The sequence below is a fragment of the Phocoena phocoena genome, chromosome 10 (genome assembly GCF_963924675.1).
Source record: "Phocoena phocoena chromosome 10, mPhoPho1.1, whole genome shotgun sequence".
Taxonomy (NCBI): domain Eukaryota; kingdom Metazoa; phylum Chordata; class Mammalia; order Artiodactyla; family Phocoenidae; genus Phocoena; species Phocoena phocoena.
Genome location: NC_089228.1, coordinates 19,588,054 through 19,608,325, shown reverse-complemented (window position 1 = coordinate 19,608,325; position 20,272 = coordinate 19,588,054). Strand labels below are relative to the sequence as shown.

General features: G+C 44.6%; 1 protein-coding gene across 11 annotated transcripts in view; it reads right to left on the bottom strand.

Moving 5' to 3' along the window:
- Positions 1-10,381: 10,381 nt before the first annotated feature.
- FOXP1 (forkhead box P1) overlaps positions 10,382-20,272 on the bottom strand; it is a 227,780-nt gene continuing 217,889 nt past the window's right edge. For all 11 annotated transcript variants that reach the window (XM_065885422.1, XM_065885417.1, XM_065885416.1 and 8 more), the window contains 2 exons: positions 16,681-16,847; positions 10,382-10,568 (listed from right to left, as the gene is read on the bottom strand). In XM_065885422.1, the coding sequence (XP_065741494.1) occupies positions 10,424-10,568; positions 16,681-16,847 (312 nt within the window). In that variant the 3' untranslated portion in view covers positions 10,382-10,423. The remainder of the gene's footprint in view (positions 10,569-16,680; positions 16,848-20,272) is intronic.

The window sequence follows — 20,272 nt, the reverse complement described above, 5'->3', positions numbered from 1 at the left end:
TGTTACTTAGAAAGCCCCAGCGTCCGCATCAGTGAGATGCGGGTGATCATTCCTACCTGGCAGGTTTGGTGTGAGAATCTTAGAAATGACGCTTGGTTTGCTTGGCCATGAAATACAGTGGAATGGTTTACGCAGGCAGGCTCTGGAATCTGACCGTAGGAGTTCCGATTTCACCTCTTGCCTTCCCGGCAGGGTAGTAGTGTTTGTTCCTTCACTCAACAACCGTGAGTGTCGATTCCTGGTCCACGTGCTGGGGACGCAGCGGCTGAGCACACAGCCAGGGTCTGTGCCCTTGTCGTCGGAGGGAGATGGGCCGTAAGCAAAGACACACATGAACGCAGAATGCTATGAGGCACTAAGTGCAGTGGAAACAACGAAGTGCACGAGGGGGCTGTGGAGTGTGGAGGGTAGGGCAGGCAGGCAGGGTGCCACGGACGCCGCATGGTCAGGAAAGGCCTCTCTGTTGGGATGTTTGGAGGGAAGAAGCCTGTGTGCCATACGGAGAGCCAGGAAAAGCCCATCCGCTGCAAAGGGAAGGGAGACTCTGAGCCCTGAGGCAAGAGTGTGCTAGGGGCCCGGGAGGAGCGAAGCGGCCAGCGTGGCCCCAGGACAGGGGCACTTCCCTCCCCGGAATGCGAAGCTGATGTAGCATCAACTCCTCAGGAATTACTGGGCTGGACGGTGTAAAGCACTGGGATTTGTTAACAAAAATTATGATTCTGCCATATGCATGATATATGGTCCCTGCCAGGCTGACTCTATTTAGTGTTTTTCTGTAAAATTTCTTGCTGACCCTGCCCTGAAGTCCATGCCTCTCAGACTCCAGCTCTTTTGCCTCTGCTTAGAGCAACTTCTTCCTCTTCCGAGCTGCCATACCCTTAGACATCCTTTGGGTTTCACTTAACATGGTGTGTTCCCAGAAGCTTCCTTGACGGTCCACAGTGGATGGGTGGTCTTCCTGTGTATTCCTGGACTTCCCTTCTCATTAGCACTCAGTGCATTACAGCGCAAGCTAATGTTTAAGAACTCTCTTCCCAGTGAACCATGGGCTACAGTGGGGCCAACGCTGTGTCTATCTTGTTCCCAGTTTACGTCCAGTGTTGAGTTGGAGCAGGTCATTGAATGCATTGAATGCTTATTTATGGATGGATGGGCAGATGGTTGGAAGCATGCATGCTGGTGAAATTTGCTCCTAAGAGGGCGTGTCAGAAGGCCGGGTTCAATTGGACAGCATTCTAATAGTGGTGAAAGATGGAGTGCCACACACACTGGTTCATGCTGAGACGGTAGATTTCATCAAGAAAAGTTCCCAAGGGGAATATGTTATCACATTTTTAGAACCTTAAAATTGGAAGGAACCCTTCTGGTCATGTAGTTAAATGCCCTCAATTACCAGAAAGAGGAAGGGGAGGACCAAAGACATGAAGTTACTTACTTGCTAAAGTCACCCAGTTTGTATGGTCAGGGCTGGGTCTGGTCACTTGGCATTCAGGTTCCCTAGCATTTGATTCCAAGAGCGTGCTGGGCTCTACTTCTAGGATCCCAGGATCCAAACACTGAAATGCTCCAAAGCAGGGGTCCCCAACCCCCAGGCTGCAGACTGCTCCCGGGTCCACGGTCTGTTGGGAACCGGGTCGCACAGCAGGAGGTGAGCGGCGGGCGGGCGGGCGGGCGCGCGCGTGAAGCTTCATCCGCCGCTTCTCACCGCGGGCGTTACCCCTGAACCATCTCCTACGCCCTCCCGCCCCGCCACCGAATCCGTGGAGAAAGTGTCTTCCACGAAAACCGGTCCCTGGTGCCAGAAAGGTTGGGGAGCGCCGCTCTCAAGGATCGTAAAAACAAAATACATCTAATGCTGGGCAGGCGTCGGGGGGGAGTATTAGGCTATATCCTTGGGGTTGGGTGTTTTCAGGTTTTGATGCATTTTGTGGGCAGGAACTGACCACTTTTCGTGTGATAGCTTCTAAAGCCTTCAGCCTAATGGAATACTTTTGAAAGTAGTTTAATTTCTGGGTCAGACACACCGTGCTCCGACCTGCTTGACAGATTATCTTTTCCCTCCACCGGTGGAATTCTAATGTAGCAAACTTGATTCGAAAATAAATTATTAGTAAACATCCGAAAGTGAGAAACAAATTATTCCTAGAACACTTAGCTCTTTTCTTCCAAATACACACTTGAAAATTGCTAAGACTCTATTCTGTGAGAATGCTTGAATCTCTCCCTAAATCATAACACGGGTAAACTTACCGAAATATTTTTACAATTTTATTAGAGGTTTTAATTCACTGCGTTATCTCTGTTAGACTGCAAAATAGCTTTAAATATTCAAGCGGTAATTAATGAATCTTTTATGTTGCAAATCAAACATTTTCATCTGTGCGCTGGTGGAGTAGCGTTGAGGCAGGATTTAAAGAATAATTGTTTTTCCGGATTCCACACTGTTGACTAGCGTGTACCTTACGTTTGCATGCGTGGCCTTGTGGGGCTAAAGCTCAGTGTGGACGGTCTGCTGTCTTTCTGGAGGTCAGGGTTTCTTACGTGTTTCTTGCCAGAGACATTCCCAACTAGATGGAAAGTCTTTGAATGTGGAATTTTTGCTTGAGTGCAAAATAATAAAAAGCATGTGTATGTTAAAAAAAAAAGAAAGAAAAAGGAACAGCTTAATGGCAAATAAGCATTGGCTTACATTAATATTCTATTACAGTAAAAACTTCTATTTAATAAATTTTCTCCAGACTTTCCTCCTGCCCCCAGAATCTCATGTATTTTTCTAAGTGGCATGCCTACCTAAAGAAAGTGTATGTGATGCATTTGATTTATGTTAAGTCAGTAACGTGCACAAGCCGTTTAAAATTGTATTTTAAGTGTAGAAATATCAATCCACGGAAACCCGTGCAGTTCCGTATGTCGAGAAGGGAGGACTATAAGCTTTTCAGAGGCTGAAATGCCTTGTAAATACTATTCTATTTGGAAGATGTTTTTCAGACGTGCTGCTTTATGTCAAGTAGCAAGAAAGCAAGTCCGAAATCCCACAATTTAGTTGAGAATTGAAAATTAAACTGGTATTAAAGACTTCACATAGCAAAGGAGTTTTTCCTTCCTCTCTCTGTCGCTAATAAGAAATGAGCCAGCGAGAGCAGCTCCCCAGAAAGCTCACAAAAGGACTGACAAATGCGTCACTGGAAGTCACCCTGTGTTCTTCTGTGGCCTAATTAATACTGGACTGGGTGACATTTATGTATCAGAGCAATAAGCTAAACAGGAAACAATTTATGTCACCTAAAGCTTTTTAACAAATCGATGCAACTATTTGTAATTGCTTGTTTCACAAGATTAAAAGTGCTAAGGCCTGATCTTCGCTCACAGATTTGTGGTCAACCTGACCTGTGCTTCCGTTGTTTTAAAAAAAAAAAAAAAAAAGAGAGAGAATTGGTGATCAGCAGTGACTTCCATCAACTAATCCATATTGCTAATATTTCTGGAATTTTAATGTAGTTACAATTTATAGCCGATCAAATGTGGTTACCTAAATTGCTGTTGCTAGTAGACAGCTTGACTGTCTTTATTAATTACAGTATAATTTAATGTTTGAGTCCTGGCACTTGTGTTGGTCATTTTTACAGCTAGAGCAGTTATCTGCCTTATGACGATCCATTTTAGCATTTTCAATGGAAATTTGCTAATATGATGAGTGATAAAAATGTCACACGCTGGTAAATAACGATTATTGCTTTGGCTGAAATTAATTCTTGAAAGGCCGGTTACCTTCAAATTAACATTATAACTTGAAGCTTGTCTTTTTCCCCTTTTTCTCCCTCCCTACATTCCTGGTAGGAGCCAAAGAAAAGGCCGGCTGATCATTTCAAATAGATATATATGTGTATTTTGGGGGTGCTAAGCATGGAATCTCATTTTACAATCAGAGTGGAAATAAGATGACATGGGGTATTATTTTTTAAAAAAATAAAATGCTGTTTAAAAATAAATAAAAGTCGGTTATATCTAGAGTGACGGCGTTCTAAGCCAAATATTGTCCCACAGTTAAACCAGTGTTTTTGTACGTAATTTAATTTCCCTCCAATGTGAATTCTGTCTTAAACCTTTCATCCATCAGTCAATTCGTTAAATGAAGGTTTGAGACCCAACTTCACTTTATTCAGATAAAGACTACTTTTATGTGACTCAACTAAAGATGAAAGATAAATTGTGAATATTACCCTACACCTAAACATCTAACAGCATCAAAGAAGGCACAACCTCGTAAGTCAAGAAAGACTAATTACACTATGTTTTAATCTTTTTCTGGGGGAAGGGGGAGTAACAGCTATCATGCAGCTGGTTAGTGTAGGTGTGAAACTGGCCTCCCTCAGAGTTTAGGCTCTTGATACAAAGGCTCCCGTTTAAAAGAAGAGCCAGCAGTTTGGGTTTGCTGCCTTGTTTATCTGAGTGACAAGCCTGAAATAAATGTCAAAGAGGATGTTCCCGTCTTAGAACGATTCCTGAAATACAGTGAAAAATGTATATATGCATCAACCAGCAAAATCTTCTCTAATGCATCGTCCTACTTGGTTTGGGTCCTTCAGTTGATTCAAATATGTGTACATATTTAATTTTACCAACGGCACATGCTGTAAGCCGTATTTATGTTTAAGCCTGGCGTTTAAAGGAATTTCAATTAACCCTAATTTATTCTTAGTAGCTAGATAAGAATTAAGGGTTCAAATGTTTCACTAATTATCAGACTGGAGGGCTTTTAGACAGTGGCATAACTGTATGGGCTTTTCAAAACAATGCTGGGAAAGAACGTTTACATATTCCTCAGTACCAGCCGGTCTTTGCCGAATTACGAACTGCAAGGTTAATTTTCAAGTCATCTCTTGGCTCGTGTTATGTGCTCTGAATTATATACGTCACAGTTGTATGTCACTGCGGTTTGGCCACTTAATAGTACTGCTTTCGATATACCAATTTTTTACTCAAAGAGGATGCCCAAGTTCATTAATGCTTAGAATGTGTATGACAGAATAATATTAAAGAGAAATAGCACATTTTTCTAGAGGTCTGCGATTTTTAAAGACCTCAGAAATCAAGATGGTTTTTCTGGAAATATTTAGTTATGGGAGCTTTACTGTTTCCATCAGTAAAGGCAGCTATCGAACCTACTTTCTGATAGAGTATTTTTATAAAATCATTTGTCCTAATCTCGGCATTTATCATTATATGCAAAAAGATTTCTTGATGAGAATATTATAGATGGTGCATGTTTTTGACATTAGCATTTTATTTGGATGACTAATCTTGCAGATGTGAAATCTGAATGAATTATTCATGAAATTGCCTTCCTCTGAAATTTTAGTTAGCTCTTAATGCTAGTTATTCAATATTTTGTTTTTTCTCTATAAAATGTGATGAAGGAAAAAAAAAAAATCACAGTGTGCTTCCTGGAGAGAAAAGGTAGCCTCTCTTTTTCTGTTTTTTCCCCCAATTCTCTAAGTGGAGACTTTCACTTTGAAATCCTGAGGGACGAGAGCTTCAGTTCTCCGTGATGATGAAAGCTTTTAGTTAAGATTGATTTTAATTCTGGGAGGGAAGCAGCTGGTGCTAAACCTAAGGCATATGCCGAACACACACTCTGAGCAGGTCGGAAGGGGAAAGAAACTTAGGCTGTGGCGACTTTTACTACCAGTGTGAACAACCAGCATTTTTATTGCATTTGAGAATGCGATCATGTCAGTCATTAGTACTGACTACACAACATTTTTTTTTTTTTTTTATTGTCTGTATCCACAGACACAGAATGATGGAATTACAGTTGATGTCACGGAATGAGTTCCTTTTATGCCTTATCAAAACAAAACGAAATTAAAAAAAAAAAAAATTCTTGTTACTGGCAGCACATCTCCACGGAGCACCACGCTGACAGTCCGGGCTGTACCATCTCCATGCAGGCTTCTGGGTAGCAGAGATCATGAGAACTACACCGGGCCCACAAAATGCCTTTGGAATTCTAAGTCTCATTTCTCAGGAGAGAAAAGCCAAAACCGACTCTCAGAAACATCCAAAATATCCAGAGGGTCTACCATGAACCAAAAGGTCCCCCAAAGATTGAAAATCCCGACAAGCATGTTCTTCTTGGTACCCTTGGAAACGGAGCTCAAGCTGGAATGCGGAAAGGAGAGGAAATCTTTAACTTTTTTTTTTTTTTTCCGGGATAAAATAGCTAGTGATGGACATCCTATTTTGGGTGAAGAATCCGAGGTGTCTTTACTAGGTCTGACGGAACGCGGGTAATCAGGTCAGAGCCGTCCGAAGGTGGCAGGGCTGGCGGTCACTCTTCCCGTTCATAAGCCTTGATGTTTCCTTTCACTGCTGGTTCAATGCAGGCAGCGTTAACTTGTCTTACAAGGACAGACTCTAGGGACAACAAGTAGGATGGATCCTCATTCCTGACAGTGCATTTGCCCGGTACAAGGGACCGTTCTCCCTAAGGTACGCTTTTCTTTGGGGAAAAAAAAAAAAAGCAACGAATTGTCTGTACATCTTGGCACCTTGTAAAGTTTTCTTTCTTTTTTTCTTGTTTTTATACAAAAAGTTCAATAGCTTTGACACTCCCCAAGATTAATCACTACTTCACTGATAAACTTTGAAAGTGTGACCCTGGAATTTCATCATGCAAAATATTTACTGCAGCAGGAGAAAACATTGTTTAAAACAACATTTTTTTTTTTTTTCTCTTTTCAAACGCATGAACTTGTTTTAAGATAGCCAGGAAGGCAATGGTAGGATAAACACAAGGGATAGGAATGTATCAAAAAACAGAGGAACTCACACCGGCAGGCACAAACACCAAAAAAAACCTGTACAAGATGCTCCGATCAATGAGAACAGGAAAAAAGAAAAAAAAAAAAAAAAAAAAAATCTGTCAACTATGTTACAATTTTAAAAGCCAAAAAAAAAAAAAAAAAAAAAAAGCAATTTGAGAGTTTCTCCCTCCCACATGTCAGGAAATGTCGTCCGATATTCTGAAAGCAAGAATAACTAAATAAAATATACATGCAGCATATTCTGCAATTCCATTACATACAGTAGTTTTTTTTTCCAAAGGTTTTTTTGTTTTTTTTTTTTTAAAGTATCGTTAATATAAAGCAGTTGCACAAAAAGCAAAGGTGTTTTGACAAACAGGTGTATATGCATTTATTCCTTTTTAGGAACAATATCTAAAAAAAGAACCACCCTCCGCCCTCCCCCAAAAAAGACAAAGAGTCACACAGACACATCGGGATATATGTACAACATAATAAACCCCATCCTAAAGAAGCAACTGGGATACCCCCAAGGGATACAGAATCAGAATTGGAAAACATCAGAGTGAAGTTTGCTTGCTGTAAAGCCTGAGAAATCTTTTTTTTTTCAGTTGGTTCTTCTGCAAGGCTGTGATACCTGCAAAGATATGTAAAAGCTAATTTTTCTTTTTTTTTTTTTTCTTTTTGCTACAGTCTTTAGACTAAGCATGCAAGACATACGACTAAGTGCAACTGAGTGAAATGTATTTTTTTTTAATTTTAATCATTCCCTAAAGGTTTGAACTGAGGTATGCGTACTAACAGTTTCTCATGCTGTTAACTTTACTCATGTCTAGCTACACATGCTGAGAATGAACTAATCTACCAGATTTTTATCCTCTTTTGAATACCAAACTAACCAGCAACCACTCAGTTTAGAAGCACAGGGCCCCCTTCCCATGACCCTGTCTGGCTACTGCCTGCACATCATGACGCTGCCTGGAAAAGTTGGAGAGAAAAGAAAAAAAAAAAAAAAGTAAGTCTCGAGTGACCACAGACTGCTCTTTATAGAGAAAGCAGTGTGAAGCTTCAAAAGGAACTGCCAGAGAAGTTTTTGTACCAAGCTGGTGAGTGGACGGGAATGTTACTTTTTTTTTAAAAATGAAAAATGCTGACGCAAGCCTAATCCGGAAAAAAGGAAGGAAAAAAAGGAAACCTTTTAAAACAAAAACAAAAACAAAAACCCAGAGGATATATATGCCAAGATAAACCCAAATGAATGCAGTGATCATAGCACAGTCCTTAAACAAAAGTGGCATACAGTCTTTCTTTGAAAAAGAAATGTCTTCTAGAAATACTACATTACGCGGTCTAGTTCAATTGTGGAAGCTGTTCTGTTCTCTCTGAATTTTACCTTCATTGTATCTTAACTGTCTCCTGGACTGGACACCCCCTAAGTTTCATGTGCTTGTACACTGGTTTTTCTTCTTGGAGATGGTAATCCCTTCCTTCTATTGCTCCCTTAATACTGTGTCCTATTTCTCTCTTCAGTAGCCCCATAAGTTCTCTTTACAAGAATGCGTTTTGGTCTCTGTAGAGGTACAGAAGGAAAAAACAAAAACAAAAACAAAAACCGAGGACTGAAAAAAAAAAAAAAAAAGTAACAACTTTGGTTCCATTACCTACTTGGTCTTCTAAATGTCCTCTATGATGAAGAAGCAGTTAGCAATAGCCTATATCTCATCAATTGCCTCTAAATTATTTTGCCTCCTTTGATCAACAAGAAGAGGATATTTGGCTTCATCAGATAAAGCATAAAAACAGAGAACATAATTTACCTTTGTGGAATATCTTTGGTAATTTTAGGGGAAAAAAAAAAAAGAGGTACAAAGCATATAAATTAAGCTCCAAAAGGCTCTTAAACTAAAACAAAAGCTACACTCCTAGGTAAATAAATGAGTGACAGGAAAGGGGTACAGAGTGGAAGCGTTCAGGGGTTCCAAGGACTGAGGCTGTACTGACCCATGACTGTCACGTTCTGTGCGCCACGTGTGTTTCCCCAAAAGCCCAGGGCTGAGCTGTGCCCCCATCTGCCTGATGTCTTCTCCTGTTGGTTTTTGGGACTGGGTTGGTGGGATGATACTGCCTCCCATGCTGAACTGCTATACCAAACCTGCACACTGGAAATAAACACTTTAGCATTTGCTGAACCCAGTTCTCATTAACTCGCATAGCAAGTTCAATCTGAAATCTAATTTGCATTCAGACAGATGAATGCCACCAAGCAGGTCTGAATGGATGTTTCGGTTTGGGGCCACCACGACTTTCAGCACAGTTGCTCAGGGAAGCCAGCTTTTGGGCCATTTTGCAAACAAAGCAACCCACACTGGTTTCAGTAACTGCGAGAGCCTGAGGCCCATCTCAACTAGTTCATCCCAGGGACGGGCTTCCACAGCCACTGTCAGTCGAACTACTGCGAGAGTTTGTTTTTTGTTTGTTTTGCTTTGGGGGTAAGGGGACTGCTGCGTATGTCTCCTTGTGCTGGTAAACGCTGTGGCATTTATTAAGAATGATGGTAGGTGCAATATTAAAAAAGGAAAAGAGGAAAATCTGAAACCACCCCCTTCCCACCTTCCAATACTGCTTCATGGAATGAATCTGCATGGTTCCTAGGGTGTCTCTATTTTTTTTTTTTTTTTTTCTGTCATTCATTCTCTTTCTGGCAGGAACTTCACGTCTGGGTGAGAGGACCTTCACGTGTAGAGTGCAGCATTTGGGACCTTTTTGCAAAAGATCAAAAACGGAATGTTTTCTGACTTTCGAGAAAACAGTGGTGATGTCTGAAGGGACATGGAATGAGTGACAGAAAACTACGAACGAGAAATGACATTCAGCTTCGTATAATAAAAACACCTATTAACATTCATCACAAGGTACAGAAAACTTGAAGCCTCCAAGAGGCCGTGGGCCCGAATGGAGGCCTGAGGTCAGAACTTAAAATGGTATAGGAGAAGCCAAAAAAAAAAAAAAAAAAAAAAAAAAAAGCAATACATTAAAAAGTTTGGGATAATTATTTTTAAACCCTCCCCCCAATACACACACAAAGGCCTTCCCCATCCCAACTGGAAGCGAAAAAAAAAAAAAAAAAAATGGGAGTAAAGGCAGTGATAATCAACATGCAGTACTGTGCAAATAGGTCGTCCATTGGAATCCTTAAATTCTGGGCAGAGGCGTGGTCTGCAGCTTAGGTGCACATGCTCAGTTGGGTGTCCTCGCTGTCCAATGTCGGCAGGACTGCAGTTCAAAGTCTGCTGCTAAAAGTGAGTCAGTTTAGCAAATTTACAACACTGATGTTGACTGCTAAGAGAGGAAAGTCCCCAGTACCAAACAAGTCCATCCAATGCACAGAGTACAAATTCCTTTTTTCAACAAAAAGTAGAAAAATCAAAAATACTCCCAAATGGGATTCTTGATGGCACTAAGAGTTAACACATTGCAGAGTTGTCAAAATGTAGTGAAAAATCCTCCAGACTGTACAACCAATGGAGAACGATTTCACTGCAAACTTTTGACGTGTTTTGTCTTGTGTGCCCCCCCCCCCCAATCTTCACGCTCTTGGGGTCGGCCTGCCCAGATGTTCACTCCACGTCCTCATGTACTGGTTCGTCTTCGTAATCTCTGTCGTGGTCAAAATCTGGACTGTGGTTGGCTGTTGTCACTAGGGATAGCGGCCCTTCAGCTTCCTCTGGATCCAGGGGCTCTTCTTTGACATGTACAGGATGCCTGGAAAGACAAAAGAAGGCTCACCGTGGGGACTTCCCAACGCAAGTTACGTCGGGGGTTTTGGGTAACACAAAATCCCCAGTCTAGAGCTGTGATGTTCGACACGGCAGCCACTAACCACGTGCGACTATGAAAATGAAGACAATTTAAAATTCCATTTCTCAGTTACACCGGCCATATTTCAAGAGCTCAAGGGCCACATGTGTTGGCTAACGGCTACCATGTTGGATAGCACAGAGGGAGAAATTTCCATCATCACAGAAGGGTCTCTGGACAGAAGCATCAGGGGGTGTGTCCTCCTCCCGTGGTGTTTCTTACCCTGTAATGTGCACACAGATTCCCGTGGGATCTGGTGAAAATGCAGCCTGTGACTCAGCAGGTTTGGGGTGTGGCCTGAGCCTCTGCATCTCTGACCAGCTCCCCGGTGATGCTGCTGGTCCGAGGACCACCCTTTGAGTGTCAGCTAACAGGCCCCATAGTGGCCTGCTGGGTGGATGAATACAAATCTTCCAATAATCCCGTGAAGCAAGAATCGGTTAACGCAACAGTGGTTTGTGGGGGCCACTGTGTGCAGGAGGCTGGGCTAATCACGGCTTGCTGTGTGTTCTGCTTTGCTAGTTAACATGCAGAACCTGTGAAAGAACTCTCCGGAGACCGACCCCAAGCGAGGGTCTATCATTAATCAACTTCAAGCAAACACAGCAGAGAGACACCATGATACATGCTGGAAACTCCAAATTAATGCATATTTTTACAAACTGTCAATAAGGCAAGAAAAGCCCTGCCAGGGAACACAAACGGAGAGGAAAAGGCGCGCTCAACACAACAATATGATAAGAAAGCAGAGCCCCGATCAGAAGAATAACGCTGTCAGCTGTAAACAAGGCAAAACATGAGGCCCGGCTGGTAGCGGCCACCGGGACGCGGGGCTCCGATGAGATCTGCCGACTTGCTCATTATAGCCCAGCGCACGGTTCACCCGAAGGGGCCTGCGGGGGACCACGCGAAGCACTCCGATAACAATTGAGAAATGTTGTTCCGATCGTTTGCAAATACAAATTACCTTCGGTGGTGGGGCTTTTGATACGTAAAAGAACCATTCAGGTTGTTTTTTTTTTTTTTTAAAGAGAAGTCCCATTGCAGGAACGGGCCGCAGAATGGAGGATTTTTTTCATTGACTTTATCAAGTATTACTAGTAGTAAGAGGAGGTGCTGGGGATGGTGGCCTTCCTAAATAACTGATGTTGTGTGCAAACCCCAAAGGCCAACTTGAACCCTTGAAAAATCAACAGAGGAGTGCTTTGGACTGCCCTTTGACACGGGATCCTCTAGAAGAGCAACTGACTGTAAAATGAGCACAGCCTAGAGAGTGTCTGGGGATAGATGTTGGTATAAATAGCTTTTAAAAAATAGGGCCCGGGGCTTCCCTGGTGGCGCAGTGGTTAAGAGTCCGCCTGCCGACGCAGGGGACACGGGTTCGAGCCCCGGTCCAGGAAGATCCCACGTGCCGCGGAGCCGCTGAGCCCGTGCGCCACAACTACTGAGCCTGCGCTCTAGAGCCCGCGAGCCACAGCTACTGAGCCTGCGTGCCTGGAGCCCGTGCTCTGCCACGAGAGAGGCCACCGCCATGAGAGAGAGGCCCGCGCACCGCAGCGAAGCGTGGCCCCCCGCTCCCTGCAACTAGACAGGGCCCACGCGCAGCAATGAAGACCCAACGCAGCCAAAAATAAAATAAAACACAAAATAATTTTTTTTTGAAAAGCAGAAAAACAGCAAACCATGAAAAGAAAAAATAGGGCCCGTATTCTTACAACCTATGTGCAAAACGAAATATACCCAAGCTTTATTAGAGTAGAGTATGTTTTACTAGTTTGGCTCCATCTAGCTTTAGTTTTTTAATGGGCCTATTTACTTGTGTTTCAGCATCAAGATCCAGGACCGTATGCATAAGGTGCAGAGCCCAGTGCAAAGTGAAAATGTGTTTGAAAAAGTCGTTGAGGATTTCGGAAACAGCTGAGCGTTAAAACTCTTAAGTGTGGGATCCTGCGTGACTGCATGCATCGGCGTTGCCTGGGAAGTCAGCGCCGGTAGGACCCCCTATATTGTTTTGGGACGAGTTAGGTGTGTTGATTTTTATTCCTTTAAAAAAAAAAAATCTATATCTATATCTATATCTATATCTATATCTATATCTCACCCATAAACTCTAATTAAGGTAGACTTTCTTGGTTTTGCCTGTCTTCTCCCGTTTGGGGCCGTGTTTTTACATATTGTACACGTAGCAAGAGTGTGATTATTTTGCTACCTTTACAGTTTTAATTGTTATGGCTATGAGATCCCAGTGTGATGACATTAGTCCCTTAATACTGGGCATTTGGGGGTTGTCTTTTGCTCACCCCCATACCCCACCCCCGCCTTGGTCTTTGTATAACACAGTGACCGCTTTTATCCATATTTCTGTTGGTTCACCTCCTTAGGATAAATTTCTAAGAATAAAATTGTTGGAGCAGAGGCGAAAACATCTTACGGTTCTTACGATCTAGTGCGATATTAACTGCCAAAGAAGCTTCATCGATAGACTCAACCTCAGCAGCCCCGAGCGCTGCTTCCTGAGAACATCGTGTCGCTGAGCAGGTACAATCAGGAAAGCTCAGGTTACCGTAGACGGTGTTTTTTTTTTTTTGGACGACTGACAACGGTGAACATCTCTTCACGTTTCAGTTTCGTATTTGCACCATTGAGAACTGTTACTTCAAACATTACCCCCCTCCTGTCCTCTGGTAACGTGGTTCTTGTGACACTGATTGGATAGGAGTGTTGCTGGGTTGTATGTAGCCTGGATTGAGAGTCAGCTGTTTCCCTGATCAACATTTTCCTATTTTCATTTTTTTAAACTACCAGATGTATTCATCTTTTCTGGTTTACAGAGCTGAATTTGATGACAGAGATGATACAAGGCTATACGGGTGGGAGGGGTGCTGGGCCCTGGAAGAGACTGGCGAGTCTTCATGAAGTTCTTGCTTTGTAATTTTAGACTCGGACAGATGTTTTGCCAGGCAGAACAAAACAAAATCCCCCCACCCCCACCCACCCACCCACCCACCCAGTCCCGCCAACAAGGTAGAGTTCACGGGAGAGAATATTTTGTTTTCCCCTGAAATCTGCAACCCAACTTCAGGAAGGTTATTTTCCCTCCCCAAGACACAGGTGACGACCCTATGCACGCTGGCTCAATCCCAGCACCTACTGCCGAGTGGAAGCCCAGCAAAGGTGAACTGACCGGGTCTACAGTGTGACAACCTGACAACACAACCAGGTGAGATACTAAGGCTTCTTAAAACTCCACAGAAATGAAATCCAGCTTCACGAGACCTTTCGTGATACCAGCAGATCCCCGCCCCCCGGCCGGCCCTTCCTCCCCCGGAGGTGGGGCAAAGGCAGTAACTCAGGCATGCAGGGCTTTAAGAGAAAGGATCTCCACGCGAGATCCGTTTCAGGTAAGATGCACACTGCTGAAGATACTGTGTTTCGTGGTCTCCCAGGTGCCTCCTGGGAGGTGGAGCTGCACGCGGCGCCTTCTACCCTTGCAGGTCGCCCCCCCTCCCCCCCACCGCCCACTGCCTTTCTCTCCGACTCCTGCTTCCGAAAGGGCTCCCAGTAAATAACTGCAAAGCCCCACATTTCCTTTCTTACATCTGAGTAATTCCTTTGTTTAGCTACTCTGGGAACAGAAGAGTTTTTAAGGCAAGCTGACTGGTGTTTAAAGGCATTGTGTTCAGAGGGTGTGGGCACAGCATGGAGTATTTTGCTTTGTAGCTCCTTTGGCCCCTATCAGGATAAAAGTAGAAGGCCCCAAAGCCATAATTATGCGACTACTTTGTAGCGTTTGTTTCAAGAGACAGACAAAAATGTTGTGGGGTTTGAGTGTCACAGAAAGGGTAAGAAGTTCTATTTCGACACTCGATGGTAGCTGGGCTGCCTCATTAAACGAGGCCCTTTAAGCCTTGCTGTAGAGTTTATGGCTGATTTATTCCCAGAGAACAGAACAGGTGAGAAACAAGTTGCATCATAGCAGGGTGATGCACGTTGGACAAGAAAGAAAACTACGTCATTACAGAATTTGCTTAATGGAAATCTGAGCTCAAAAAGAGTTAAGCATCTCTCACAAACACCGAGAGTAGGCACAGGGAATATGGGCTGGTGACCAACAATTATTTTTAGCAAAATCCTTTATTTTAGTGTAAACCTGTGAGATTTGAGCAATAAAACAGTATGCTTTGGGGCATCTCTCTCTATGCAGGGTTTCTTAAAAAACAAAACACACGCACGCACACCAGTACAACCTTCATTTCGTTAAAAAATTAGGCTGATTGCTTGCTGTAAAGCAAGGTTTCTGGTAATACCTGGGGTTAACTCAAAGTCTGAAACAACTTTTGTATAGTGACTCTATCTTGTACAGCAAAATTAGCCTCACTCTAAACTGCTGTGAGAGGTTTTTACCCAAATACCTTTTTAAAAAAATCTCCTTCTGTTTTTTCAGCCATCCTTTTTACTATAAATGATAGGAACACACATCAGGTAAACGTCAGCGGTCTGTGGATACTATGACAGACAAACAGTCTCTCTTCCACTCAGTAACTTCAGATGCTTTTGCTCCAGTGAGTATTCCTTGAAGCAGCGCACACGCCAATTTACGTGTGCTCTGAACTTCCTTAATAGCTTAGTAAAATACTCCTGTGGTGACAACGATTTCGAGATGAATACGGGTGTGATAATAAAGTCAGAAAGACCAGGTTGACTTGACGAAGGAAGATCGATGGCAGTAGCGGCGTGAGAGAGAAACACATTCTTAAAATGCTGTGGAGTAAATGCTAAGAGACTGTTGATATAAATTTAAAACGATTATTTTCATCTTTAAAGGTCCTTTTCAAAGCACTTTGGGCATGCAATTCAAAAGCTAAAGAATCAAGTTTCAGATTCCTCCAAACCCACCAATCTACCCATGCTGGCAGACAGCACTCTGCCTTGTTGGTAGGTGCCAGTTCACGCTCTTGCTAACTGCCACAGGTCATATTTTCCATTCTGATCACTCAATAAGACGTTGGTCAGGAATTCAGAGACGCTGTGTAGACAAGGGGTTCGTTTCTAGGAGCTGACAGCATGGTCAACACTGAATAGGTTTATCCCTTCAAAGCGGGCAGCGGGTTTCGCGGAGACTCGCTCAAAGCCAGAGGCTGTCGTTCGACAGCCTCCCCCGCCAATCCTCTCTGGGGAAATGTGCTTTCTTTGCTCTTTTAAAACTCTTCCTGGGAGACGGAGAGTCGTTACCGTCACCCCGCCTGCCTCCCATCACCCGGCCGAAAGGGGCAGCACGCACGGCCCTGCCCGTGGTGTGCCTGGTCCCGACGCCACGCGCATGCAGCCTGGGACAGCCCTCGTGCCTCTCACTCCGTACCCTGCCCGTGGTGTGCCTGGTCCCGACGCCACGCGCATGCAGCCTGGGACAGCCCTCGTGCCTCTCACTCCGTACGCTTCTGGGCGTCCTCATTATACTGCCGTCTGCTGCTATGATGCTCCTGTTAATTTTCCTTTTGCTATTTTAAGAGCAATCTATAAACCATGCCGCCTTTCGTTCGTGCCATCGTCAGCGCTTGGTAATGACGCTTCGGCGTGGCGTCCGCGCTTCCGCGTACCACGTAACCAAGTAAACGCGCATCCTCTGCCTCCCCGCTAGCTTCGGCCCGCCCGCACGGTGAACAGACAGCGAAGAACGCTGCCACCGGGATGCGCTCTACTGCTATAGGAGGAAAAGGTAACGTGGCTGCGAGAATGGCCTGAGCCGGGCAAGCACAGGTGTCACCCATCGTATGGCCTTGGGCACTTGTGGGGCCGCGTGAAGCCTACTGCTGTAACGGGGACGTCAGTAAACGGCCCTCCTAGGTGCGAACCGAGCTGAAGGTTTCTGGGCGCACCCACTTCTATCTGGGTTCTAGGAAATCAGAAGTTACAGAGAAGGTGTCAAAAGCCGCCGGAGGAGAAGGGGCCGGTGTGCGCCTAGAACAGGGGGACCGGGACGTGACGGCAAAGGCGTTCCGGGGTGGCGGGTACTCACACGGCTTGCATAGGGGATCTGCCCGGGCTGCTGTCGCTCTCGTTGCTGTTGGTGTGCTCCATCGCCCCGTTCAGCTCTTCCCGTATGGCGCTGGCTAGGTTGCCCAGAGTGGGGTTTCCCATGGAAGCGGTAGTGTATAGAGGTATACTGTTCTCAGCCATCGAAGCCTGCCATCAACCGAGAGAAGATTTATGAAGACAGGGGTGTACACAGACGGGGAAGCTATCAATTATGGGTGGATTCAATGATCTTCGGTTTCACGTCATTCTGGCACGGGTTGGAAAAGACAAGTTTCTAATAGGTGTAGAAGGATTTGTGCTTTACAAGTCAGGCTGCTGACACACGGCCCAGGCTGGGTCTCAGAGAGCTAGCTGGAGGGACCAAAGCGCCCGTGGGGAGGGAGGGCTCAAGTCAGCCCCGCTGGGTAGAGGCATCTGGGTTTAAGACAAGGCTATCTACCAGTAACGAGGTTTCTGTCTGGTGCCTTTTTTCAAGAGGAACGGAACATTTCTAGATCACAGGGACATATGATGGAATTTTCATTTCTTTATCCACTTCGATGACTGACTCCAGTATTGGATGTTATTAAAGACCTGAGCAGATTACTCGGGCCACAGAGCCCAAACTTAGGAGAACTTCCATAACCATCTGTCTTAGAGCCTACAGAAAAGGAAGAGATTATAGAAGTGGAATCCGTTTTTATCTCCCCGCCCCCATCATTTCCATTGGAACGAATTATTTTTGAATCTTTTTAGTGTAGTTTTCAGATCATTAATAACTGGTTGAACGGTAACTCTAGGTTATCTTTCAGGCTCTGACCAATCACCTAGAATTGGAGGACTGAAGAAGAAAGAAATCTCCGGCCAAAGGAAGCTGTAAATCGTATTTCCTTTGGGTATGTAAGTACATCCTTACTGAAGGTGACAAAGTCCCTCCCTCCAAGCGAGTGTCAGCGACAGAGTGTGGAAGTGGTGGGGAAAAGAAAGAACTCCTCAGCTCTGTGGTGGGATACCGCTCATTGTTTTTATCCTACCGCAGTCGAACAGAACGACCACCCCAGTCCTGAGATGCGGACAATAGTCAGACATATCACTGGGCTGAAGTAGCCATACTGTTGCATTTGGGTCGTGATCCTGACCCAGTGACCCTTCATTTTATCAAAAGGGGACAGGCGTTCAAAAACTGGAGGCTGTAATTGGACCCAGATTTCTCAAAACGGCCCTCTTGCAGACTACACCACGCCTGCCTTTCCATCCTAATGAGGAAAAGAGTGCAAAATCACACGACAATCTGGCGTGGCGACTCCAACTGGCCAGCCATACACGAGTCCAAACTAGTCTAGAAATCCTGGCTCTGGTGAGACAGTAAGAGCCAAAAACCAAGAGAGGACGCGTACAAAGCTGGGCTGCAGAGAATCCGCCTATTAAGACAATCGCAGTCTCACTCGCTGTACAAACTCCAAAGCCAGAGACGCCTTAGCCATCCAAGCCCCGCGACGGATGCCCCATCCACACCTACCGCAGCCCTGGCTAAGGGACTACTTCCAAGGCAGGCCCTCCGCAAGCCCACGGCTTTCCCTTCCCTTCCCGCCACTTCTGAATTTATATAACAACAACTGCCTTCTTTTAAAAAATGGAAAAAAAAAATCCTGTTTTCATTTCCAAATGTGGTGAACTCATTTTGATGAACAGCACATCTGAACATTCCTCACTCTCCTACAGTTTGTCGAATAATTTGCATCAAGTACTTTTTTCAACGGATCTCTTGTGACTGCAATAAAGCACTTTTTTCTTTTTTGGCAGGGCGAAAAGACAGACCCGCTGCCCGATTCTTTTACCCCCGCCCCAAGGTGCAGCTGGACAAGCATCTTGACTGTCTTTGTTTGAAACAACACAGTGGTCCTGCCTCTCCCCGACATGGAAGTTCTGCTGGGACCGTCATGTGAGTCTCTTTTTCCTGGAAATACCACAAAGCCATTTCACTGCTACAGTCAGAACGTGGCGAAAGTGGGGCCCCTCTCTAGCTTGGTATTTTTTCGCAGCTTCTCAAGTACAGTCAAAGACCGAGAAGTAAAAACAAAAGGGAACTGTTTCTAAGGATGTAGTCTTTGGGACGAGCTGGTCACGTACAGGGCAACCTTTTGGGGATGTACTCGTTCTCCGTGGCTCTTAATGCGTTCTAGGGCAAAGCTATTTCCCATGGGGACTGGATCGTAAAACCTGGGCTGACAGTGGTGAAAGACATCCCAAGGTAAGCATTTTACACTGATCCCTTGATTCTCAGACAAAAAAGACGTAAATGAAAAAAAACGAGCCTGGTCGCCTTTAAAAAAAAAACGATCAAGTGGGCTGCGTAGAGAAACCTGGTGGCTCCTTCACGATAGAGCCTCTTGGACATTCTCTGAGCGACGGAGCAAAGCAACCCACCCGAGCTTCGAAAAATGTTCACCAATGGGCTTCGGTCTAACCTAGTGGTTCTTTCTTTTTTGGTCGTTGATGTCTATTTAGGAGAGGGGGCTGCGGCGGGGGGGAGGCTTACAATTTTTATAATGGACCTAATTTTATAAGTGGTCCTATGCCCACAGTATGTGGTTTCATATCACACTGGCCCCTCTGCCACAAAAAAAAAAAAAAAAAAGAAAGAAAAAAAAGAACAAAGGTCCTTAAGTCAAGGTGCAGAAGTCCCTAAGTCCTGTCCCTCTTGGAATGTTTGTTAACCGCTCTGAGACGCCCGGGGGGGGGGGGGGGGGGGGGCGGGAAAGGCAGTCTATAAATACGAAGCTTTACGGTTACCCTTAGTTACTTCACTTTTTCAGAGCATACTGCAATCTGTCCCGAGTCCAATGTTTTATTTCTGTAGTGGATTCGGCTGTCCTATTTTATATATTGTATATCACGCGTTATGTTGCTCTAGTAATCTTTTGAAGATGTTGTTCCACTATTATTTTTACTTGCCTTGAAAAATGCAAGTGGGCGGGAAGGGAAGGCCTGCTGGTAGACTCCTTATTTAATTTGCACAGCAGAAAGTTGTCCTAGGGGACTGTCTACTGACCCGGGACCCAGACGCCTAGAGGAGAGGAAAAAGATCCATTCCTCAAATCATGACTTGAGATGCACGTATTCACCTCACTGCAGGATGGACACCAAGCGTTCTTGGAAAACAGGCAGGAGGGTTTGGGGCTATCGCTGAAAATAAGAAAGGGTGCAGAGGAGGCCAGGAGCAAATGGTTTAGAGGCGAAACACGAACAGTTCTGTAATGATAAAGCCTCCTAATTGACAATAGTCACAGAGTCAAGAGAATCCAGAGGACGGAGGATCACCGTTGCTGGTGGGTGGTGGTGGTTGTGTCGTTGTTGGTGGTTTTTTTTGGCCTTGCCGCCTCATGAATGTAAAATGTGCCTGTGATCTTAATACGATTCCAGATAGAGCAGCCTTTAAATGCATACTTTACAACACTCCAGGGAAAAATAGTTACTAATGAACGGTATTTACAGTGGCAGCATCGAGGCGTGCTTTTTATTTGCTTTTCGAAAGTTACTGTGTGAACACACACACACACACGAAAGCAGGGTATCATCCATCCTCCGGAGCC